The following is a 20,626-nucleotide window of genomic DNA, read 5'->3' on the forward strand; positions in this document are numbered from 1 at the left end:
GGAGACACACGCAGCAGGACACACGCAGCAGTGAGCGGGGGTAGGGATTACAGAAACACACGCGCACACACACACACGGAAGGGAGACGAGCTTGAAACCAAAAACCAAAAGTGAAAAAAAAACAAGAACAAAAGTGAAAAGTTGAGAACATGGATATAAAACATAGTGAAATTTGGACTTTCAACTTTGAGTGTAGACTGCAAGGTTAAAATATCCCATCAATCAGGGTCCACAACCTGCACAAGCCATTTGTATAATTTGAAGAGAACATACAAGCAAGGGAACCAGCTATTAATGAAGTTTCTAGTGTGTCTGCCTGCATCTGTTGGTGTTGCAATATTGCAACTTCTAAGATGTACAACCCAGAGCTCCTTAAGACACTTTATGCAAAAAGCTATCCATTCCATCAAGCCATCAATGACCATCACAAAGGTAAAACGACTTTATTATATAGTACAGCTTATTTTTTTAATTACAATACCATAGCACATTTATTATACATAAAATAAGGTATATTGTGTGTAGTTTTAAGGCTTATTTAGTTGAAAATTATGTTTTATGGGGACCTGGGAACTGATTATTCTCATTTTAATGGTTTCCTATGGGAAATTAATGTTTGGAATACATACTTTTCGTCTTACACACACTTTCTGGTAACCAATTAAGTTCGTTAGGTATCACTGTAATCAGAAGTCACTGACTGGTTGTGCTGTGTATCAATGAAGTCATGGGAAGGCTCATATGCTGACATCTAATTTTTTTTCAAAACTACTCAAGTTTATTTGTTTTGCATCAGTTCAAGACAATATCACATCAACTTGTCACATGACTTTATTTTTTTATTTTGTTATGCTTAGAATATCTTCATCCCTCTTCTATTGCTGCTGTGGACTGCAAATTTCCCCATTGCGGGACGAATAAAGGTATACTGATTCTGATTCTGATTCTGATTCTGATTCTGATTCTGATTCTGACAGAGACAGAGGTCCGTGCAGGATGAGATTGAGAGATGGTGCTTTGCAAATTGACAATTTGCAATATCAAAGATGAGTTGTGTTTTCCACGAAGACATGTTCACACTTGGCAAATTGAGACAACAGGGGGGAGTGGTGATGAATATAGCTCCAACACTTACTTAAAATTATCAATTTTGATAGGGGGTGCAGTTCGCTACAAATTATTCTCCAAGAAAGTTTGTGCCCTACGGAAAGGCAACCACCAACTAACCAAACACTTACTAACCAACTAACACCTACGAACAATGATTTACTGCCTTTTTGTTAGACAATGTATTGCATGGTGAGACAGACCTGGATAGGAAATGCAACAGACCCATGAAATGTGTGATGCGTAGAATAAAATTAATGAAAACATCCTGTCGACATGTGACGTGCAAGTTATGTGCTCCACACAGGACAAGAGGCAACAGCCTGGAGAAGGACATGAGCCACATTGACGTGGGATGGACGATTCAGCCGCTATCAGGAGCCGCAAGGATCGTCTGGATTCGCCAGGATCGTGAAGGAGATTCCCGGAGGACGTGAAAAGAACAATGGAGCCACACTCCTTTCCCGACCAGCTGCTCATCCGTAGCAAACCCTGGGATTTGCTAGCGAATAAATGCTACAGAACAAAATTGTTTCTCCTCGTCGTCGTGGAAAATCACCATCCAGGAACCCAGAATGCCATGAAGGCTTGATTGATGTAGCAAATGATATGACTTTATTTAGATTGTGTTTCCATTTTGATTGTACATAGTTGTTTTATTTTCTCATTTTCTTTTTCTTTCTTCTTTATTCCCCTATACCGATGTTAAATATGTTCGTCGGGGGATATGTCAAGGCAATTCGCTACACGAACACATTTTAAACATTGTTTTATTTTCTTAATGCTTTATTTTCTCAGACTTCCGTATTTATACATCCAGTCTTTACAAAAGCTCTCCCAAACAGCTCTCTCTTCTCCCCTTGTGAGCTGCCGCACCACTGGGTGCAGGCAGCTCCATTGTGTGCCGTCCCAAAGATTAAATAATCTTTTGTTCTTACTTTTGATTGCTGCTTTATTAATTATAGGCCCTAACATCATCCTTTTAAGAGTCCTTAGAGAAGGTGCTGGAGAGTACTCCTGCTGGGGACTCCTCTGTTCTGCTGGATGATTTCAATGCTCATGTGGGCAATGACAGTGAGACCTAGAGGGGCACGATTGAGAGGAACGCCAGCCCCCGATCAGAACCTGAGTGGTATTTTATTATTGGAATTGGACTTCTGCGCTCGACATGGATTGTCGATAATGAACACCTGGTTCAACCATAAGGGTGTCTGTAGGTTCACTTGGCACCAGGACACCCTTGCCTGCAGTTCAATGATTGACTTTGTAGTTGTATCATTGGATTTGCGGCCGCAAAAACTCAGGCACGGGAAGAGTTCGGTGAGGCTATGGAAGCCGACTTCCGGACGGCTTTGAGGAAATTTTGGTCCACCATCTGGCATCTCCGGAGGGGAAAGCAGTGCTCCACTAACATTGTGTGCAGTGAGGATTGGGTGCTGATTACCTCGACTCGGGACCTTGTGAGCCGGTGGTCAGAGTACTTCAAAGACCTACTTGACTCCACCAACACGCCTTCTTTGGCGGAACCAGAGTTCTTGGGACTCTGAGATGGGCTCTCTGATCTCTGTAGTTGAAGTCACGGTTGTGGTTAGAAAGCTCCTCTGTGGCTAGGCTCCAGGGGTGGATGATATCCGCCCGGAGTTCCTCTAGGCCAGAGATGGGCAAACTTTTTGACTCGCGAGCCCCTCTGTCAAATTTTAGAACCCATTCTAAAATTTGACAGAGGGGCTGGGCCAGGAGCATTTGGAGGGAGTGTTTGGGCCAGATACACTAAAGCATTAAATGTATTGTGTGCAAACCTCATAGCACAGTAAGAACACTACAACCCAATTTATTAACGTCGTTCAAATGTGAAAAATAGCCCTTTTCAGTTAATAGATTTGTCTCAAGGAATATGCAAGAGATGGCATTTACATACTATTCCGCAGATACTGGGAAGAGGAAATGTAAATACAGTAAAGTGTCGTTATATCGATATTCTCGGGAGTCGGAAAAAATATCGATATAACCGGACTATCGATATATCCGATCCTGCGGCATGTAAATTTTCTCCTTGCGTTCATAGAAATAGTATCGTAATAAGCAGTACTATCGATATAACCGATATCGATATAACAATACTTTACTGTAGATTAAAATAACATAGGCACTGTGATTTATCCAGATTGAGTCTGTTTTTAATACGTTTCAATCGAAGGTGCAAAGTTAAAGAAATCAACATTTATTGAAAAATTTAATCAATTTCAACGTTCAAAATATATTATTACACAACGAAATACTCAAGCTCAATAATATCTACTTGTGTTAAACTCCGCAAAATCATAGATGGATTGTCCTGACCACACGCTCCACAAACTCGCCACGGATACCCTCACCTCTTTATTTATGACGCTACAAAACGTAAACCTTAATTATACCGTGACTGTAAAGTGTACGTGAGAGTTTTGAAAGGCGTTTAGTGGCTTTTCGCAGACAACGCAACGCAAAGATTGCATTGTGCACCATGACGAACAGTGAATGGACAAACGTAAACAGCAGAAAAATCTTCAGCAAGGGATATTTACCGTAAATTAAGCAAGGGAGCATTTACATTCTTACATCCTTAATTTAAACAAAATCTTTATACTTTGTGACAATGGTTATTTTTGCGATTAGTCGTCTTATTGTGTTTCAAGTTGTGAAAAATGGGGCAGGCCATGTGTTTCAAGTTCTGAAAAATGGGGAGGCAACGTATCAGTTGTCTGCCCAGGTGTCCGCTAACATTTTGTCAGGAGTTTCAGGCACTATTTGTACTATAATTTGGACAAGTTCGGCGGGCCGGATTAAAAAGCCTAATGGCCGTATGTGGCCCGCAGGCCGTAGTCTGCCCATGGCTGGTGTAGGGGAACAAACTATGCGGGCCATGTGTTTCAAGTTGTGAAAAATGGGGCAGGAAACGTATCATAGTTGTCTGCCCAGGTATACGCTAACATTTTGTCATGAGTTTCAGACACTATTTTTACTATAATTTGGACAAGTTTGGTGGGCTGGATTAAAAAGCCCAACGGCCGTATGTGGCCCGCGGGCCACAGTTTGCCAGTGATGCTCTCGATGTTTTGGGGCTGTCTTGGTTGAAATGCCTCTGCAGCATCACATGGTCATCGGGGAGAGTGCCTCTGGATTGGCAGACTGGGGTTGTGGTTCCCCTTTTTAAAAAGAGGGACGGGAGGTTGTGTTCCAACTACACAGGGAACACACTCCTCAGCCTCCCTGTTAAGGTCTATTCAGGGGTTCTACAGAGGAGGGTCCATCAGGAAGTCGATCCTCAGGTGAGGAGGAGCAGTGTGGTTTTCGTCCCGGCCGTGACCAGTGGACCAGCTCCACACCATTAGCAGGATTCCCGAGGGTGCATGGGGATTCGCCCAACCAGTCTACGTGTGCTTAGTGGACTTTGAGAAGGCATTTGACCATGTCCCTTGGGAAATTCTGTGGAGGGTGCTTCTGGAGTATGGGGTACAGGAACCCCTGATACGGGCTGTTTTGTCCCTATACAACCGATGTCAGAGTCCGGCAGTAAATCGGAATATTTTCCAGTGAAGGCTGCCCTTTGTCACCGATTCTGTTCATTACCTTTATGGACAAAATTTCTAGGCGCAGCCGAAGCACTGAAGGGTTCTGTTTTGGTGGCCTCAGTATAGCATCTCTGCTCTTTGCAGAGGTTGTTGTACTGTTGGGGCCTTCAAGTGGCGCTCTCCAACTCTCTCTGGAGCGTTTCGAAGCCGAATGTGAAGCGGTTGGGATGAGAATTTGCACCTCCAAATCTGAGAAAATGGTTCTCAGTCGGAAATGGGAAGAGTGCCCTCTCCGATGTGGGGAGGAGATATTTCCCCAAGTGGAGGAGTTTAAGTATCTGGGAGTCTTGTTCACAAATGAGGGGACAAGGGAGCAACAGATCGACAGGCGGATTGGTGCGGCATCTCCTGTGATGCAGACTTTGTAGAGGAGCTGAGCCAAAAGGCAAAGCTCTCAATTTACCCGTCGATCTACATCCCAACCCTCATTTATATTCATGAGCTATGGGTCATGACCGAAAGAACAAGATGCCAGATATAAGCGGCCGAAATGAGCTATCTCCGTCGGTTGTCAGGACTCTCCCTTAGAGATAAGGTGAGAAGCTTGGTTAACCGGGAGGGGCTCTTCTCCTCCAGATGAAGTGACTCGGGCATCTGCTTAGGATGCCTCCAGGACGCTTCTCTGGTGAGGAGTTCTGGGCATGCCCCACTGGCAGGACGACCCAGGACACGCTGGAGAGACTATGTCTCCCAGCTGGCCTGGGAACGTCTCGAGATCCGCCAGGACGAGCTGGAAGATGTGGCTGGGGAGAGGGAAGTCTGAGTGAAAATGACAAAAACCCTGGCACTGGAGTGGACACATTTTTGCACGTCTGGACACGCAAACACGCGCGCGCACGCACACACACATACGCGGAGCCCAACATGGGGCATGGACAGCACATGTATCTCTCTTTCTCTCTATTGGTTGAGTAGGCAACCCTTCCCTCAGTCGCACAAACACACACAGACACACACACATTCACAGACAAACTAAATGTCCAAGTAAAAACGACACTGATCTAGGCAACTACTTCATTGGACGAATATACATACATTGGACATTGCAAGAATCCAAACTAGGGCGCGGAAAATCTTACTGGACCCTCCGCACCCTGCCCACCACCTTTTCCAGCTACTCCCCTCAGGCAGGCGCTACCGATCCATGCGCACCAAATCCAGCAGACATTTAAACAGCTTCTTCCCCCAAGCCATTAACTCTTCGAACTCTTTCAACAGTAGATGGAACTGTATAGTGCCACTTAGCAGTTTTTTTGACAACGATACTAGTGCAGCGTGTTCTACCGGAAACAAATTCCTTGTGTGTCCTACATACTTGGCAATAAAGATGATTCTGATTCTGATTCTGATTCTGGACTGATCAATAAGTACCACACGTCATAAGACGGAGGGGGGTGCAGGGTGGGGCTGAGAAGATGCACAGCCAATCCACATGGCTGTAAGTCACGGGATATCGTGTTGTCATTGGGTGACGTCTTTGCTGGGAACCAATAAAGCTGCAGCACCTCTGAGTTATTTGGCTTTTTTTCTGAATGTGTATTTTTTTCCTGAAAAAAAAAGTGATGCATTAAAACCGCGATAATGCAACCGCGAAGTAGCAGGGGACTACTGTACACATTCGCAATATTTAGCTTGTTTTCTGTTGGTCAAAAGACATCTAAGATCAAGTTTTTGCAACATCCGGAGGAACATGTGAAACCTAGAAGATGTCTCACACAGGCATTTTCTTCTTTTCCTTTCGGCTTTTCCCTTCAGGGTTCGCATGGTGCCCTTCAGGCATGGCGGAGTAAATAAGCAATCAGAAGCAATCAGCTGATGAGAGCAATAAATTCATCTTACATAGTGGTGAGTTAGAATGTGGGGCAAGCCTGAGGAACAGGCTTTGACTTTATACTTGATTGTAATGAGTTGGGTATTTCTTTGTGGGATTTTTATGTATATGAATGTACAGGTTTATTACCTGAAGGAGCCTGCGGTGGAGTGGAGCTCGGCCTCTTTGTACCAGCAGACCTCTGGGCAATTTTTTCCAGCTTCTCTGCCACTTCATGATAGAACGCAGGAGGGTGATCTATATGCCCAGGAAACAACAACACAAGGGTTATGCTCATGTCAACCCATTTTACAGACACCCTGGTATAACTTGAGGAGTTGTACTTGCTAATTAATGTGTCTCCTGCTCTTGTTCTTAGTTTGTAAATATGGCTGAAGCGCATGTTGATGCTGGACAGACTGGGATCTTGTGATTTTTGTGCTTGTAATGAGCAGCATTTTTCACAGCCCCATTTTGTTCAGTGGAGATGTCAGTTGGACAGTCTGCGTTGAAGCCGCTGGATGTATGAAGTTGAGGATCAAGAGAGAGGAGAACTGAGAGCCGCCGATTACATGGGACAAGAGAAGCACACCAATCTCATTTTTTTCGTCAATGGATGCTGCAGCTACTTATTGACTTGGCTTGTAGCCCATTTTGAGCATGACGTCTCTGATCCACTGGTGAAAAGACACTTTCATTCAATCCTCTTTCATCACAGACTGCTTCAAACAACAAAGTGGTCCAGATTGCAAGACTGTCCGTGTTTTAGGTTGTTTTGTGTCTATTATTTTACTTTATTTTAACTGTTTTGAGGCACGCTTTGTTAAAGCTTCAGCTGTTATTAAAGCGCTATATGTATGTATGTATGTATGTATGTATGTATGTATGTATGTATGTATGTATGTATGTATGTATGTATGTATGTATGTATGTATGTATGTATGTATACAGACGCTCCCCACCTTATGAACGAGATAAGTTCCGAGTGATCGTTCGTAAGGTGAATGTGTTCATAAGTTGCTTCAGTATTATATTTTGTATGGAATGTATGTTATACACTGAAGGGGGAACTATAAAACACAGATGCTCTAACAGTAAAATAAATTCACATCTACTGTAGTACGCTGACATATATCCTTGGGTCTTCAGTCAGCCATTACTGCATAAAATTACTTTTTGCTATGCATCGCGTTCTCCTGGAGCATCAACTGGTAAGAAGGACTTCCTCCCCGCTAACATACTCTACGTAGCCAATCGTAAGTGAGCTCGATGGATCAGGGCCTGATCTCATTGGCTTCAGCACAACGCTGATTGGTCTGCCTTGGTGTCCGTCGCGTAAACATCCAGGCCTTGAAACCTCCAATGAAAAAGGCGTGCAATACAAAATCTAACATACAGCATCTCTGACCAGACATTTATAAAACATACAGTACCCGCAAAAATGTCGGCATGTACCATGTTTTGTAACACGAATGTTCGTTAGTTGGGGAGCATCTGTAATTGAACCTGGAGTGATAGTATGTTTGACAGAAACCTTGGGCACTTAAATACTACCAAAATAAAATTGAAAAACGTTTTAAAAAATATATTACAAGATCATATTGTAGATAGAAACAACTCAAAAGGCAAGAGGTTGGTACCACATTACAGTGGTGCCAACCTAGTCATATCATGGTTTGTGTAATTCTGGTTTGAAATTAAGAAGGTTACTTGGAGAAACGAGGCTTGGTCCTGGCTCAGTGGCTTTTTTAAGTGGCAACGTGGAAGGCCTCCGAGGTTGAGATCCAGGTTCCTTTTTCTCCACGTTTTCCCTTTCTTTCTCCTTCTCCTTAATCTTAAGTTTGAAAATTTTGGAAATGCTCTTTTTGATTTTTTTGTTCAATTTCTTGGTCTGTTTCTTGTCACTGTCATCCTCTTCAGATGTTGAGGACGGAGACAAAAGATCTTCCTGCACAAAAAGGTTTTTTGGTCAACATTTACAATGCAAGAATATTAATAGATGGAAAATTACCACAATGACCACGACATAATCACAATATTTTGTGGCCATTAAAGCCCACACATTCACTTGGGAAAATTTGACAACATGTAAGACGTCTACTTAGACAACAACAACAACAAACAAATATACCATTTAACATAATGATTGACTAACTATAAGTTAGATCTGGGGTCAGGTACGACTAAGAGAGTCGTAAAAGCAAAATATTTAGAAATGTTTTTCAGTGACAGCCACACACACACACACACACACACACACGCACACACACACACACACACGCACACACGCGCGAACACACACACACACACACACGCGAACACGCACACACACACACACACACACACACACACACACACACACACACACACACACACACACACACACACACACACACACACATGCTTACCGCACAAAGACGGCTGGGAAAGCGTCCAGCACGCCTGATAAGAGGATTTGAAAAAGGATGGCTGGATGAATGGAAATATTTCAGACGACAAATGTAAAAATAAACAACTGAAATCATACAGTCTGTATTTCAAACTAACGTTTTCTTTTCCTTTCGGCTTTTCCCTTCAGGGGTGGCCACAGCGAATCAATGTCCTCATTCTAACCCGGTTTTGTGCATGCTCTTCTCTCACACCAGCTACCTTCATGTCCTCTTTTGACAACATCCATAAACCTCGTCTTTGGTCTTTCTCTCGGTCTCCTGCCTGGCAGTTCAAGGCTCAGCATCCTTCTCCCGACATAGTCACTCTCTCCTGTGGACATGTCCAAACCACCTCAGTCTGGTCTCTCTGACTTTCTCTCCAAAGCCTCCAATATGAGTTGTCCCCTTAATGTACTGCGATCGACGTAATGAGCACCCCTGCTCTAATATGAGTGTTCCCTCTGATATATTCATTCCTTATCCTATCCAACCTGGTCACTCCCAAAGAAAGCCTCAACATCTCTGCTACCTCGAGCTCTGCTTCCTGTCTTTTCTTCAGTGGCACTGTCTCAGGTTCAACCATTATGGCTGGTCTCACCGCCATTTTATACGCATTTCCTTTCATCCTAGTTAAAACCCTTCTATCGCACATCACACGTGACATTTTTCTCCAGCCGTTCCAGCCTGCCTGGGCACGCTTCTTCACCTCTTTTCCACACTCTCCCTTGCTCTGGACAGTTGACCCCAAGAACATAAAATCATCCACCTTTTTTTATCTCTTTTCCCTGTAGCATCACTCTTGCACTTGGATCCCTCTGATTCACACGCAAATATTCCGTCTTCCTGCGTGCGACTGATCTTCATTCCTCTCCTTGCAAATTCAATCCAATTTGAGATAAATGTTCATTTTGTTCAGTCATATTTGCATGCAGTTTCCATATTTGTTCAATTGAACCGTGATAGAGAATAGATAGAACAGAAACAGGGCATACCTCCACATCTCAAGTTTCTCCGCCACCTGTTACCTGTTCTCGCTACAGATCACAATGTCATCTGCAAACATCATGGTCCAAGGAGATTCTTGTCGAACATTGTCTGTCAGCCTGTCCATCACCATCGCGAATAAGAGGCTCGGAACTGATCCCTGGTGGACTCCCACCCTCACCTTGAATTCCTCCGTCACAGCGACAGCACACCTCACAATTGTCTTACAGCAGTGTTTAAAATAGCGTCTGCCCGGAGGCCCGGGGCGTACAACTTTCAAAACGTTAACGTTTTTTTTTTTTTTTTTTCAAATCAAACATTTGTTTTATTCAATAAAGCAAACGCGACAAGCAAACCCATACAAGCCATGTGGCCTCCTCTTTCTAAGCGGCTTCCAAAATTTGCAAGTACACTTTTCAGTCACGGTATAGTCCGAAGCATCAAACAGGCTTCCGATTGGCTGCCGTGCCGAGTATGCAAATTGCCAAACGAACGTTCGTTTGATAATTTGCATAGTCGGCATGGCAGCCAATCAGAAGCCAAAGCACGAAAGAGGCTTCTGGCAACGAAAACATTGCACTGTGCACCATGACGACAAACGACAACTGGAGCAAAATCTTCAGCGAGGGATATTTACCGTAAATTAAGCAAGGGAGCATTTGTGGTAGGTAATTCCTTAATTTAAAAAAAAACCTGTACACGTACTTTGCAACAATCGATGAAAAGGTTTCTTCAGCCGTCATCTGTACTTCTTTGAAGGTGTCGGCCATTTCGCTTCTTATCCAAGAAACTTCGTCAGCAAACTAAAGTCTTACTGGTAGTTTAGGCCCTAAATATATCTCTACTTTCCAGACATGGCGGCGCCGGACTCTGCTATGATAGGTCCCTGCTCTCAGAGCGGGGACTACTCCCTGCAGCTGCTCCACTGATAGTTCCTACTCTGACTAACGACTGGCCTGATTGCCCCACTTCGACCGGTATCACCTCATCAGTATTACTAATCCTATGTTGCCTAAGCAGGCTATTGTATAAACGATTCAAATTGAACCTCACCCCACCAAACCGGTTTAATGAAGGATTTAGTTGTTTTATGAAAATCGCTTCTTTTACTCCCCTTTCAAACCATCTATGTTCTTTCGATAAAATTTTAACCTCATTGTCGTCAAATGAGTGGTTGCGAGCTTTTAGGTGCATATGTACTGCCGATTGACGCCCACTAGTATTATCCCTGCAATGTTGATAAAGTCTTTTTTTGAGAATTTGTTTAGTCTCCCCAATGTACTGCTCTTTACAATGTTCATTCTTACAATGTATTGAATAAACTACATTACTTTGTTTTTCATTTGGCAGCCTATTTTTGGATGCACTAATTTTTGCCTTAAAGTGTACGCAACAATGTTTTTTTTTTTGCGATTAGTCGTCTTATTGTGTTTCAAGTTGTGAAAAATGGGGCAAGCAACTTTATGGCCGGGCAGGCAACTTTTTAGAGTTGTCTGCCCGGGTGGCCGCGAACATTTTGTCTTGCACCGCTCTGACATACTTTTCTGTCACTCCAGACTTCCTCATGCAATGCCACAGCTCTTCTCTGGGCATCCTGTCATACGCTTTCTCCAGATCTACAAAGACACAATGCAATTCCTTTTGACCTTCTCTGTACTTTTCTATCAGCATTCTGAAAGCAAACACTTCATCTGTCGTACTCTTTTTTGGCATTAAGCAATACTGCTGCTCACAAATGTTCACTTCTGCTTTGAGTCTAGCTTCAACTACTATTTCCCATAGCTTCAATGTATGCATAGTTTAGATGTATACACTTCGTCTCCATTCTTCAGGCATCTGTTCACCATCTAAGATCTTGTTGAATAACCCAGTCAGGAACACCACCGCCACCCCTCCAAGATAATTCCATACCTTGATTGGTAAATCATCAGGCTCGAGTGCCTTTCCCCCCATCATCCTCTTCAGCACTCTCCTCACTTCATCCTTGCTAATGTTTGCTACGTCTTGGTCCACAACAATCACGTATTCTACTCTTTGTTCCTTCTCATGTTCCTCATTCATCAATTCTTCAAAGTACACTTTCCATCTTGCCATCACAGTACCGGTACTTGTTAATACAATGCCATCTCTATCCTTAATTACCCTAACCTGCTGCAGGTCCTTACCATCTTTGTCTCTCCATCCTGTAAAGATCAGTCTCACCTTCCTTGTTGTCCAACCTAGCATATAAGTTATCATAGGCCTCTTGTTTGGCCTTTGCCACCTTTACTTTAACCGTGCGCTGCAACTCCTTGTGCTGCTGTCTACTCTCGTCCGTCCTCTGTGTGCTACTTCTTTGCTAACCTATTTCTCTGTATACACTATCCTGCACCTCCCCATTCAACCACCAAGTCTCCTGATGTACCTTTTTTCCACTCGATACACCAAATACTTTCCGACCTGTCTTTTTGATTATGTTCGCTGTAGTTTGCCAGTCATCTGGAAGGACCTCTTGCCCACCGAGTGCTTGTCTTACCTCCTTCCTAAATGTCATGCAACACTCTTCCTTTTTCAACGTCCACCATTTTGTCCTCACTTCAGCCTTTGGTTTCTTCATCTTCCTCACTGCCACCGTCATCCTACACAACACCAACCTATGCTGTCTGGCTACACTATCACCAACCACTACTTTGCAGTCACTGATTTCCTTCAGATGGCGCCGTTGACGCTTTGTTCAGCGGAAAGGTATGTACTGTTGGACAGTTTGCGGCTGGATGGATGCATGGCTTGAGGAGCCCGCGATAAGAAGAAAGGAGCGTCAGCGCAGAGCGCTGATGCGTGTGTGGAACTGTTGCAGCTTGGAATTGAAGCAGATTTATGTGGGACAGGAGATGTGAGACAATCTCTTTTCCTCAATGGATGCTACAGCTGCGTGTTTGCTTTCAACATTTAGTTTGTAGTTGACGTGCATATTCCACCATGATGTCCCTGATCCACTGGTGGAAAGACGCTTTGATCCTCTCCTCTTTCATCTAGAACTGCTTCATGTCATCACAAAGAGGGTACAGCAAGTCCTGAAGAATGAATGACTCTCTGTGTCTTTGTTTTGTCATATTGTCTTTGTGCTGTCATTTATTTGTTTCGTTTTTTTTTTTTTGTTCTTCTGACTTCGCCGCGAGAGTGGCTGCCTTTCCAGCAACTCATGCATTTTGTTTTTCTACTGTCATTCCTTTCATCACTTTGCTGCTGTGAAATGTAAATTTCTCCACTGTGAGACTAATAAAGGCAAATCCAATCCAATCCAAACCCCAACTCCATTTCTCCTTCTGTCTTGACGATGATAGAACAAATTTTTCAAACTAACTGATCACATTCAATCTGCCCCATTTAATATCGTGTGATGAAGAAATGGGCGTACAACTGTCAGGCACGGCATGCCAGGTGAGCGGGATAATATGTTTGTCGATGTGGAAACAGAGCGGCACAATTATGTTGTATTCTTTAGTTGGAACGGCATTTCCACACCCTTTGAGAGTGGGAGGTCCAGCAAAAGTAACAGCTTCTCCTGTAGCTTGGGATCAATCGTGTGCTCTGCTAATTTAGTTTGCTGACGAAGTTTCTTGGATAAGAAGCGAAATGTCCGACACCTTCAAAGAAGTACAGATGACGGCTGAAGAAACCTTTTCATCGATGCAAACATTTATGCTTTCCTCTTCAGAACTATTTGAATAATATTCATAACTGGATGAGTAACAAGAAAGCATCTTCTCCGAATCTGAAGCCATTGTTTTGATTCTAGAGCAAGGCAAGATGTCCTGGCGTTACGTCACGAACAAGGGGGCGGGACCTTCTGAAACTGGCCATTTCTAAGTCATTTTGAAGTAGTTTAGGGACACTAAGTCATTTTTATTGGTGTTTTGCATTTGAATAAAAATATCAGCCTGCATGTTTTGGGTATTTTAGATGCTATAAAACGTTTTTTTGATGTCGGTTAGGAAACAAAAAAAATTGTGTCGTTGTCCTTTCATTTTATTGATGGTTTTATTGTTCTTTTAATTATAAAGTTTTCTTGGGTGCATTGAATGGCGCTTGTAAATTAAATGTATTATTATTATTATTATTATAAATATGTATTAATATGTACTTTTTAACGTTTTAATCTATACGCATTTTATAACCATAGAGGTTTGTATAATGATTGAATGAATGGTCGACTGAATGAATGAATGAATGAATGAATGAATGAATGAATGAATGAATGAAAAAAAGTGTGTGTGTGTGTGTGTGTGTGTGTGTGTGTGTGTGTGTGTGTGTGTGTGTGCGTGCGTGTGTGTGTGTGTGTGTGTGTATGCGTGTGTGTATACACAGTATATATCTAGGCGGGCGGACGGACGGCACAGAAAGATAGAATCTCTCCCAGCTGTCATCTAGCAGGAGGCAGGGGACACCCGTTTGCCAGCCAATCACAGGGCACGCACACCGAAGGACAGTTTGGGGTGTTCAATCAGCCTACCCTGCATCATTTTAGAACGTGGGGGGAAACCGGAAGACCCGGACAATACAGAACCAGGCACACAGGGATGCTGGAGCAAGGATTGAACGTACAACCTCTGGACAGTGAGGTTAACACGCTAACTATTGGACCACCGGGCTGCCCTCATTACAGGTAATACTGATAAAATTAGAATATCATGAAAAAGTTCATCTCATTTTCCGTACCGCTTATTCCTCATTAGGGTCGCGGGGGTTGCTGGAGCCTATCTCAGCTGTCTTCGGGCACGAGGCGGGGGACACCCTGAATTGGTTGCCAGCCAATCGCAGATGAAAAAGTTCATTCATTAAGTAATTCAATTTAAAAGGTGAAATCATTATATTATTTAGACTTATAAAATGCATTGCAAGATATTTCAACCTTTTATTTGCTGTGCTGATTACTATTTTGTGTTTGGGAGCCTTTTACTGAGCGAGTTGCTTGTCCTGGAGCCACAAAGGGACATATGTCTTCTTGTGGGGAGGGTTGTGTCAGGAAGGGCATCCAACGTAAAAGCTTGGCAAAAATAAACATGCGAATCAAACCTCTAAAGATGGAGGACACTGATTTGCTGTGGCGACCCCTTGAAGGGAAAAGCCGAAACGAAAACAAGAAGAGCAGATTTGTTAGAATTTTGATGCTTACAGCTTATGAAAAACGCAAAAGCAGGTATCAAAAAATTAGAACATAACATGAAATGAACAAAAATTAGTTTAACTCATTCCTCCCGGCAAACGACTGCAGTCGTTGTGTTTTTACTTCCGTGTAGAGTCACGCCTCCAGTCAGGCTGAAGCGATAACAAATAATGACGGATGCCGACTACAGGCGGGCCGTGAATAGATGTTAACCCTTTACGGACGATTGTGCTTCTAGATCGAGAAAATGAAAGGTAGCAGTTCAAGTGCCGATTGAAACTGATGCGGCCCATGTTACACGTCCCTTTAAAACAGATTATATGCAGCTTTGCTTTTAAGAGCGTCAGTGACATCACCTCCTTCATGCGCAACACAATGTGCTCTCCTCCATCTTCAAAGCACCTTCTATTTTTCGTCATGGATGAAATAATAATAATAATAATCCACGTAAGTATATGTTGTAACTATTTTATGAGCTATTCATAAGAGGTTTACATTGATACTGAAGTCAAAGTCAGCTTTATTGTCAAATATGCTAATATGCATGACATACAGCACAGATGAAATTAATGTCCTCTCGGACCCAGCATGCAAGACATTAATAGTTGGCTAACGTGGCTAAAAAAGACATACAATTGACAACAGACTATACATGTAATTTCTGAATGTAAAGTGAGGTAGTGTCGTATGTAAAGTGAGGTAGTGACGTATGTAAAGTGAGGTAGTGACATATATAAAGTTACGTAATGTCGTAATGCAAAAACAAACAAGAAGAAAGGGTTGAAGTGGTTGAAGTTTCAGAGAAAAATGAGAAAGAACAAAAATAGAGTTCAGGATGATAGTACAGCGTGTAGCATGTCCTCAGAGTTCGGTGAGTGTGGCAGTGGGAATGGGCAGGGTGGGCAGGGCTGGGAGGGAGTTGAGTCTCCGGACTGCCTGGTGGCAGAAACTGTCCTTGAGCCTGCTAGTCTTGGCTCGGAGACTCCGCAGTCTCCTACCCGATGGCAGCAGGCTGAAGAGGCTGTGGGAGAGGTGGGTGGGATCGCCAGTGATCCTGATGACTCTGCGGGTGAGGCGGGTGTTGTAAATGTCCTGAAGGGGGGGGAGAGAGACACCGATGATCTTCTCAGCTGCGTCTCACGATGCGCTGCAGAGTCTTACGGCAGGACACGGTGCAGGCGCCGTACCACACGGTGATACAGCTGGTTCGAAATGCATAAACTAACGCTAACTTGCTTATTTACGGAGAAATACTAAAAATAAGGAGTGTCCCGAATTCGGAACATTCTAACGCTAACGCTATTTTCATGATGATATTGTTGATCCTGACTTGGTACCCGACGCAAATAATTGTAAGTGAATGGTGCGTTTTCCACTAATAGTAGTATCTCATAGCTTTGCATTCTCAATATGATTATTGAAACGGAGGTCCATATGTTTTTTTTTTCTAAAATACCCATGTATTGTATATCTTTCCAGATCCTGATGAGAATGAAATAGATGACCATGTTGATGAAGACATTTTGGCATCTGACACAGTCATGACTGTTGCACTGATTAACTTCTATCACCATTCAAATACTTTCGGGCTGATCAACTACGTGCTTCATACGCTATCTCCAGGAAATCACTCAAATGGTAGAAATTCCTGTTTCCTATTTCTGGTGGATATTTGTATTTGCAATAGATTTATACTGATGAAACTCTGTCCAAACCATCAAGTGAAAACCAGAACAGGTCGCCTCCGAAAAAGGACTTAGAATTCAGGACGAACTAAGCTCATCAGTTGTTTGGCAATTACAGAAGGAAAAGAAAAAGAGAATGCATGAAGGAAAATGACACTGTTGTCTTCATTGCCTTCAATGGCCAGTAGAATTGGATAAAAAGAGAACATGTAAAGAGTGTGCAAATAAGAAAATTCATCGCGAGCCAAGAACAGGTTGTGAGCAATGCAAGGTGAACCTATGCATTCCATGTTTTAAATCCTGAATTATTTTAAATGCATTCTAGGTTTATTTCATGCATATGTGACTTGTTGTGAATGTATTTTGTTGTAATTTGCCGGGTTTGGAAAAAAAACTTCAATCAATTTCACAAAAAAGTTTATCTTATTCTATTATATGTTATGAAAGTGTACTGAAAGTTTCATAAAGATTGAACAACAAATAAATACGTTATAACAGTTAATTTGAACACACATGTTAGTTATGAATTTCCTGCTGAAGCCACTCAGGGAGCACACTGCAAAGCTAGGCTGCAGGCTCTGTAGGCTGTGGGGGAAGAAATGCAAAATGCCTGCTAGGGAGGAGAGTTAAATAAATGAAATGTCAACCATCAGAAAAGTATCATCATTTTGTGTACTCAGTACTTGGTTTGGCCCCGATTTGCCCTAATTACTGCTTCCATGTGGCTTGGCATGAATGATATCAGCCTGTGGCACTGCTTATGTGGTATGGAAGACCAGGATGCTTCAATAGCAGCATTCAGCTCTTCGACTCTTTTGCATTGCTTGGTCTCATGTTTCTCATTTTCATCTTGACAGTGGTCCATACATTTTCGATGGGGTTGAGGTCAGGTGAGTTTGCTGGCCGATCAAGCAAAGGAATCCCATGGTCATTGAACCAGGCTTAGTACTATTACCAGTCGAAATAACATATTCATTTCACCTTTTAAGTTGAATTACTTAAATGAATTAACTTTTTCACGATGTTCTAATTTTCTGAGTGTTACCTGTATATATTATACTGTATAAAAAATATTGTGGGTGAGGGGAAGTGTTAAAATGGCTTTTTCTAAATCAGTCAGCCCCATTCCGAAATACTGTAATGCCCCAAATGTACAGTGTGCTCAAACTCAATGTGGCAATCCCACATTTTGTTTGCACACCAACTGACGTTTGGTGGCTTGAAATAAATAATTTGCTTACTTCTGATAGCTCTTTGATGTTTTGTGGTCTGGCCTTGCTCTCCTTTTCAAAAGAACCTTTTACATCTTTTGCATTATTGCGCCGAGGTCGCTGCTTTAGGAAGTTCTTAAATCCCATCCTCTTCTCATCTCCTGAGCATTGATCATCTGCTTGAGAATCCCATCCGTCTTCTCCTCTTGGTTCAGGATTGACGCCAGCACTGTGATTGAAGTAACAGCGTGAACATTAATGAACACAGCTGTGATGGCACAGTCCACAAAAGCTTCCCATCATTTTAATTCATAGCACAAAAAACTATATATATATATATATATATATATATATATATATATATATATATATATATATATATATATATATATATATATATATATATATATATCAGTGGCGGTCCGTGCATTTCACACCTAGGCCTTCAGTGAAGTCCTACTTAGTCCGACTTGAACAAATATCCCTTGTAATACCATAATTTATGACACAACGGCTGGAGATATCATTTACAAAAGCACACGCACGCAGTACTGGGCGTGGCATCAACTTAATCATCTACAACACAGGCTATTTTCCGGAGCAATTACACATCAATAAATCTGCATCAGCAATTAGAAGTTGTCACTATACGTGATACTGCAAACACTTAAAAATAAAAGGAAATTTAAAATCATTTGTCCACAAAGTTTTATTAAGTCCACCAAGAATATGCAATCTTTAACAAGATGTTACGCTGAATTACAAAATGTCAGTTTAATATCAGAAAAACAACAAGACGTTCACAAAACGAACTATTTGTTGAAAATAAAAGTAAACAAATCTTTTTCATTTGTTCTTGAGAATAGGCCTACATGCGACAGCGAGTTGTCCTCTCCTTCAGCCATTGTGGGTTAAAAAAGCGAGTAGATATACTTGGTTTTTGTGCTAAAGTTTCTGGGTCTGATCTGTTGTAGCTTGGTTGATTTGCATAGCGCTGCCTCCGCTGAGGGCTGAGGTAAAGTGAGTATCCAATCACAGGACGCGTACATGTCATGTTCAACGCGAGGCCCTCTAGCTGGCCTTACTGTGCCAACTCGTGATCTGATTGGCTATCGCAACTATATATCAACTACATGTGCCCATTCATGTACAGCGCACAGACGCCCTCACTGTTGATTCTGAAGGCGTTTCATACAGCCTGGCGACACAAGCTAGCTGAATTCTGATTGGATTAAAAACTCTGACCTAAAACTACAACACTGAAAGGAGCATAACCAAATGGATATAATATAACATCAAGAAAACAGTATGTAGAATATATATATATTTAGAAAAAATACTTTTTTAATGAAATTGACTTTTATTATAATTATGATAATGATGTCTGATTATGTTAGGCCAGCAGAGAAGGCCTTGCAGGCTCTGACGGCCCAGTCCCCACTCCCTGATATAACGAGATATATATATATATATATATATATATATATATATATATATATATATATATTATTATTATTATTATTATTACCGAAAGCCAGACCGCCCCCATCAGGCCAAAGTGAAAATGATCTCATATGTCCATTTTTTATTGCATATTCATTCATTCATTTTAAGTAGTGGGGTTAACTGTCCAGAGCAATGGAGGGTATGAAAAATAGGTGAAAAAGCATGTCCAGGCACGCTGCAACGGTTGGAAAAAAATATCAGGTGTGATGTGTGATAGAAGGGTTTCAGCTAGGATGAAAGGAAAGGTGTATAAAACGGGGGTGAGACAAGCCATGATATTTGGACTGGAGACAGTACCACTGAAGAAAAAACAGGAAGCACAGCTGGAGGTAGCAGAGATTAATATGTTGAGGCTTTCTTTGGGAGTGACCAGGTTGGACAGGATAAGGAATGAATATATCAGAGGGAACACTCATATTAGAGCAGGGGTGCTCATTACGTCGATCACGATCTACTGGTCGATCGCGGAGGTAGTACTGGTCGATCGCAGCGTGACAGTAAAAAAAACATTTGTCAGCCTATCAAACGTCCCGTCACTTGATTGACATACAGGGCAACCATTCAGAACTGAATTTTTACCTTTAGGTTGCCGTGCGTGCGTAAACAACGGCGCTAAACGCAGCAAAATTTACAAGGTAGTCAGCGAATTACCTCAGATTTTAAGCCCTTGCTAAAACATATGGTGAGAAAGCAGGACCAAGTAAGGGGGCAAAACATAGTACTTTCATACGGAATGGGAAAATGTGGAGCGGCATTTTCGGACTGTTCATGGAAAATATGACATTGACTTCCCGCCGAAAAGCTAGCTGAGAAAGAGAACGTTGGACGAACTAAAATCCCAGTTACCCAGACAGCAGTCATTTTTCACTCAACATACTTCAAAAGCGAAAGCCGCCACCGAAGTATCGTTGCGGGTGAGTCACGCCATCGTTAAAAACAATAAGTCCTTCCAAGACGGAGAGATGGTAAAGGAAGCATTCGTTGAAGCAGCTGACTCCTTGTTCAGAGACTTTAAAAATAAGGCAGAGATATTATCTTCAATCAAAGCTCTGCAGCTGTCAAGACATACAGTTACTAGTTGTGAAGCCATGGCTGAGGATTTAACCCAGCAAATGTGGAAAGACATCGGAGATTGT

General features: G+C 42.3%; 2 protein-coding genes across 4 annotated transcripts in view; one reads left to right on the plus strand and one right to left on the minus strand.

Annotated features, from left to right (window-relative positions):
- tspan4b (tetraspanin 4b) overlaps nucleotides 1-2,370 on the plus strand; it is a 67,499-nt gene extending 65,129 nt beyond the window's left edge. Inside the window, exon 8 of the transcript XR_016118157.1 lies at nucleotides 1,416-2,370. The gene's annotated coding sequence lies outside the window, so the exon portion shown is untranslated. The remainder of the gene's footprint in view (nucleotides 1-1,415) is intronic.
- bcl2l12 (BCL2 like 12) overlaps nucleotides 1-20,626 on the minus strand; it is a 36,171-nt gene that overhangs the window by 10,234 nt on the left and 5,311 nt on the right. For all 3 annotated transcript variants that reach the window (XM_089019602.1, XM_089019603.1, XM_089019601.1), the window contains exons 3-5: nucleotides 18,015-18,213; nucleotides 8,240-8,477; nucleotides 6,680-6,787 (exon numbers count right to left, since the gene is read on the minus strand). In XM_089019602.1, the coding sequence (XP_088875728.1) occupies nucleotides 6,680-6,787; nucleotides 8,240-8,477; nucleotides 18,015-18,213 (545 nt within the window). The remainder of the gene's footprint in view (nucleotides 1-6,679; nucleotides 6,788-8,239; nucleotides 8,478-18,014; nucleotides 18,214-20,626) is intronic.

The sequence above is a fragment of the Hippocampus bargibanti genome, linkage group LG17 (genome assembly GCF_051943395.1).
Source record: "Hippocampus bargibanti isolate YZ-2025 linkage group LG17, ASM5194339v1, whole genome shotgun sequence".
In the NCBI taxonomy this organism is placed as follows: Eukaryota; Metazoa; Chordata; class Actinopteri; order Syngnathiformes; family Syngnathidae; genus Hippocampus; species Hippocampus bargibanti.